Source organism: Rattus norvegicus, chromosome 1 (assembly GCF_036323735.1).
Source record: "Rattus norvegicus strain BN/NHsdMcwi chromosome 1, GRCr8, whole genome shotgun sequence".
NCBI lineage: Eukaryota > Metazoa > Chordata > Mammalia > Rodentia > Muridae > Rattus > Rattus norvegicus.
In genome coordinates, this window is record NC_086019.1 from 131,640,161 (window position 1) to 131,645,298 (window position 5,138).

The 5,138-nt window shown below is 43.4% G+C and overlaps 1 protein-coding gene and 1 pseudogene across 2 annotated transcripts; one reads left to right on the plus strand and one right to left on the minus strand.

Moving 5' to 3' along the window:
- The first annotated feature begins 1,391 nt into the window (after window positions 1–1,391).
- Window positions 1,392–3,811, plus strand: LOC102551255 (tetraspanin-7-like). Its single transcript, XM_039101018.2, has one exon. The coding sequence runs from the start codon at window positions 2,628–2,630 to the stop codon at window positions 3,396–3,398; it is 771 nt and encodes a 256-aa protein (XP_038956946.1). The 5' UTR covers window positions 1,392–2,627; the 3' UTR covers window positions 3,399–3,811.
- Window positions 2,745–3,519, minus strand: LOC682259 (similar to Tetraspanin-7 (Tspan-7) (Transmembrane 4 superfamily member 2) (Cell surface glycoprotein A15) (T-cell acute lymphoblastic leukemia-associated antigen 1) (TALLA-1) (Membrane component, X chromosome, surface marker 1) (CD231 antigen)...; annotated as a pseudogene). Its single transcript, NR_028365.2, has one exon. The product of NR_028365.2 is annotated as a similar to Tetraspanin-7 (Tspan-7) (Transmembrane 4 superfamily member 2) (Cell surface glycoprotein A15) (T-cell acute lymphoblastic leukemia-associated antigen 1) (TALLA-1) (Membrane component, X chromosome, surface marker 1) (CD231 antigen)... (transcript).
- Window positions 3,812–5,138: the final 1,327 nt, after the last annotated feature.

Sequence of the window (5,138 nt, forward strand, 5' to 3'; positions counted from 1 at the left end):
CACAAGAAAGGATAGTTCTGTCAATGACCCTCAACATGGCAATACTTTCTGACTATTATCTTCCAATATTGAACTTTTTATTTGTGTCTTTCTTATAAATTATTGCGCATGGACTCTACTAAGACATTTCCCCTCTAACACCTCTGTCATTATTTCCCTGCAGCAGGAGTCCCCAGGAACACTAAATTTCTTCAAGAAGCTGGTGCTAGTGTTTTAACTTCTCAGTGCCTGTGGGAAGCTCCGTGATCACCTTCAATCAGTCATTCACACGAGGATCATATATTGCAGTAAAAAACTTATACATGAAATTTTAAATTCCCTCAAAGTCCCACAGTAACCCATTAGTGAGCCCCATGATGTGTCATAGGCTCAGTCATTTTCATTTTGGTATGAAACCCTATTTTCCCTGATTCCAGTTCATTAAAAATGTTGGGCAACCTTGCCTCATGGCTACTGTATCCCTGGTTTCTGTTGTAGTGTTTAGAACACGGTATGAACTCCCAGGCTTTGTAGCATGCACAAGGGAGCTAGAGGCCTTTTCTGCTCTTCTCCTGCCTCTCTGACAGGCTCTGCCCACTCCCTGTTGTATCTGGCTTGTGATGTTATAAGAACAAAATTATGGTTATCCACAATTTCCCTCTTAAACAAGAAAATGACAAGGTTGGGTCTCCAAATACCTATTGCTGTGGGAGATGACTTGAGGCCAAAGAATTGTTCATGAGCTGAAGCATTTCACATAGAAATGACCTAAAGCCTCCATGGGAGACCTAAAATATACAGCCCAGAGACTTAGGGAAGGGTTGATGTTAACTGTTCCTCCTGTTGTGAAGAGGCTTAACCTTTGTGTAATATACACTTATACTTTGGAAGGTAATCTACTACACTCATAGTTTACTCGTGTGAGCATTAATCATGTTTAAAAAACACATGCAGAAACACCTATACCAATATGTGACCAAATGTTGGAAAAGTTAGCCCAGAAAAGCTAACAATCTTAGCTATCATAATCTCCAGTAGTGTGGGGTTCAAAGCTGAGGATGATGCCAGTTTCTGGGTGTGCTCTTACCCTCTAATGCTTACCATGGCTATCACCACTGAGCGAGTCAAACAGTCAATCCCACTCTCAGGTTCAACAAGAACATTTCTGCTGAGCCTCACATGGGCTTGTGCTCAGGAGTTTAACAGACAGTTATGAGTAACTCTCTTAGTTTCAGAATTCTTCCTAAGAGCATAAGAAGCCTTACCAGCTACCTTCAGCAGTTCTTGATTAGGAGTGCAACATGTCACTTCCTAGAATATGTCTTTTTGTATTTTAGGTCCCTACCTGTCCTGTGCTAAGGTTTTTCTGAGGGCCATCTGAAATAAGTTACAAGTCTAACAAAGCTACAATCCACTGTCCATTTGTATTTGAAGAAATGAATGTTCTAAAAAAAAAAAGGGATGGGGATTTTCCCAGTGTTCCTTTGCCTACCTACTCATAGCACCCCAAATTTGCATTTGTTAGCTGGGGATAACACCTGTTGTTCTTTCAGCTCAGGAGGTTATGGGTCAGAAATTTAGTTAATCTCTGTGCCACCGTGACTGGGTCCTAGCATGGTTGGTTCAAATGCCTGGAGATTACTGAGATCATTTGTCCTGTAGCCTGGTGCTGGCTGTTTAGGATCCCACTGATTTTCTTGAAAGCACATTTTTTGGGGGGGGTCATGGGATGTCAAAGTTCAGTTTTTTGCATCTGCACCTGCTCAGACTTCCTCCTCCCTCTAGCTTGTGCTTCCTGTCAGTATGGAAGTCCAGGGTAAATGGATTTCTTAATGGAGCCGGCCTCCCCAGGTTAGAAGTTTCGAGAATCTACAAGACCTTTTATGACCTGTCTTCATGAGTTCCAAATTGTCACGTTTGTCACAATCTAATTTAAGTCCGCCTCTAAAGGAGAGATAACAAAAACTTTCAACTGTCTTCAATCTGTAAGAATCAAAACTGGGACAAGGAGCTTAGGTGTTTGCTTGCCTTCCAAAGCCCTGCTTTTCCTCTTAGTTGCTTTGTTTCTGCCAGTACCTGTGTGGGGTGGTCACAGGGCTCCTCATTATGAGCAGGACCCTGGGTCATAATGTAAATACATAGCCAGCTGCAAGAGGGCCACGGCTTGACAACCTGTGACATGTCAGGGTGGGACAATGAGAAGGGCTACCATCCATATCCTTTTGGGGAAAAGGGACATCAATGCTATCCCTCATACTGCAGGTGGGCTAGGGTTTATGGGAAGAACAGTTACAGCAATGAAGGGGAAATGCTAATGAGCAGTGCTAATGAGGGACAGTGACAGGAAAGAGGGAATGAGTTCTTGACCATATGCTAGAGGAATAAAGGCGAATGGAGAAGAAGTCAGGGGACCCAGCCTTCCACTACACCTCCCAGAAGGAAGCCTATCTACCACAAGGCAGTCCTCCAAACGCAGGAAGCAAGGACCTCATTCCCTGGAGTCTTTCTTTGCCAACCAGACTAGCAGAGGTCAGTGACTGTAGTCTCAGGAGTATTAAGCAAGCCTACAGGAAGGATTTTATAGGAGGAGTCACCTTGGAAACCCTGCTTTTTCTCTCTCTGGGAGCAGTATTGTGGCACTGAGGAGAATGGAGACCAAATTTGTGGCATCATGTCTCAAAATCTTCCTCCTCATCTACTCCTTTGCATTTTGGAGCACTGGGGTTATCTTGTTGGCTTTTGGAGTCTGGGGAAAGCTTACTCTGGGCACGTATCTCTCTCTTCTTGCCAAGAATATTGCAGACATTCCCTTTGTGCTCATTGGAATTGGTACCATGATTATCATTTTCGGTTTATTCGGATGCTTTGCTTCATGCAGAGGTAGCCCATGGATGCTGAAGTTGTATTCTCTGTTTCTGTCACTGGTGTTCCTGATTGAGCTTGTTGCTAGCATCTCAGGGCTTCTGCTTCATCGTGAGATCAAGGACAGATTCCTGAAGATTTATACCAATGCTATACAGAACTATAACGGCAATGATAAGAAGAGTCAGGCAGTGGACCAGGTGCAGTATGGTCTGATGTGCTGTGGTGTGAAGAACTACAAAGACTGGAACGACAACCCCTACTTCCTGAATCATGGTATCCCCCAGAGTTGCTGCAAGGATGAAACTGACTGTAATCCCCCGGATCTACACAATCTGACCACAGCTGCCACCAAAGTTAACAAGAGAGGTTGCTATGATCTGATGATAGGTTTCTTTGAGGCAAACATGGCAGTCATCATTGGAATGCTGTTTACAACCACATTTTCCCAGTTGATTGGCATAAGGTTGTCCTGTTGTCTGTCCCGGATCATCATGACCCAACGGTATAAGAGGTGTGTAAAGTCTTCCAAGAGAAATAGCCTGCTCCAAGAGTAAGAAGCCTGTTTCCAAGAACTACTTCACCCTCTGAAAGACTTGCAAAGAACATCATTAGTACACAGAACTCATCTGCCCTGCTCGCACAGCTCTCTTCCTCAGGGCCTGCCCCATACAAGTTGCTGGCACCCCACCTGATCTCTGTTCCAACTTTTAGACCACATGAAGTGTCCTGCTCATCTCATAAAGCCCTGCCGTGTTACACAGTGTAACCACCTGCAGCTTGTCATAGTGAACCCCACCCTATAGCCCTGTGTGTGCAAGCTCTTCCTCATGTATCTGGTCCAGATGCAGGTTATTGTTGGAGACTAGTTATTACACCATCACTGGCCTCCTGTGGCCCTGAATGAAGTCTGGGAGGCTGCCAGCCATTTATCATGGTCCATAAATGCCACACACCTTTCTAGAGATAACCTTATGATAGTTCTGTTCTTTGGGTCTAATCTTGTTTGCTTCGGTTTTTGCTTTGCTGGGATTTTTCCTACTTTCTTTAGAATGCCTAGGAGACATGAAGAAATACATTAGTAGTTAGTCATAAGAAGATAGCATGTGTTATGGTGGAATAGTGTTGAGTGTACAAATTCTAGCTAGTTCCACACCTGGATATATAGATACAACTTAGTACATGTTGGTCATCCAATTGAGACCTGCACAACCTCATTACAAGGCTGTGTTGTTTCTTTCCTTGAATGAAAGGATGCCAGCTCTGGTTTGCCTTACCAACTAATTGCTGTTGGGGTTTTATTTTTTCTGGTTTTATTTATTTATTTATCTATTTATTTATTTACATTGACATTATAGACTTTGAGGGCCTCAGATCAACTTAAAAATGGTTGTGATCTGAGAGGAGGGAGGGGCTGCAATCGGAATGTAAAGTGAATAAAAATTATTTTAAAAAGTGGCTAGAAAGGAAACTGGAACAAAAAAATCAGATCTTTTGAAAAGATCTTTAAAAACGAGGCTTCTGGGTTTCAAGGGTTGACTCGGTAGAGTTGGCTGTGCAAATATAATCTCAGAACCCATGTAAAATCTGGATGTGGTGGCCTTCGTTTACTAATCCAGTGCTGAGGAGGTAGACACAGGTAGACCTCACACTTGCTGGCTGGCTCACACAGCCTAATTTGGAAGCCAAAGGCCAGTGAGAAACCCAGCCCCCCAAAACAAACAGACAGACAGACAAAAAACAAGGTGGATAGCATCAGAGGAATAGACGTCTAGTTTGACTTCTGGCCTCTACACCTCCATATATGTGCTCCCCAAACACATATACTCCTCTCAAACAACCTCTTCTGTGTAGCATATCAACAAAACGGATTGATATCTGTAAGCATCTGTGGCATGTGTATCAATAAATAGAGCAATCATGAACAGCCAGGAAAGAGTGGTGCTGCGGAAGCTCCTGTGTGGATTGTTCTCATCCACTTCTCTGTCTCACTGGTGATCACTGGAAAGTCCTGGAGAATTGAGAATTGGGCTTTAGGGTGCTGGTAGTGGCTTGGCCAGTGAATAACCTGTCTTTGTGACATTCTAGGTTCTCCAATGGGCCACTTAAAGGCATGCTTCTTTTCCAACAAGTTTTTCATGCACTTAGTGCCTCTGCATTTGGAATGTTCTTTCCACACAGAACATTCTTTGAACAGCGTGGTAGCCTTGAGATGAGAAAATGGACTTATCTGAGTATTGCACTTTGTGTATTGCCTCTTATCACCCACTCAGTTTTACTAATAGATTCATGTGGGC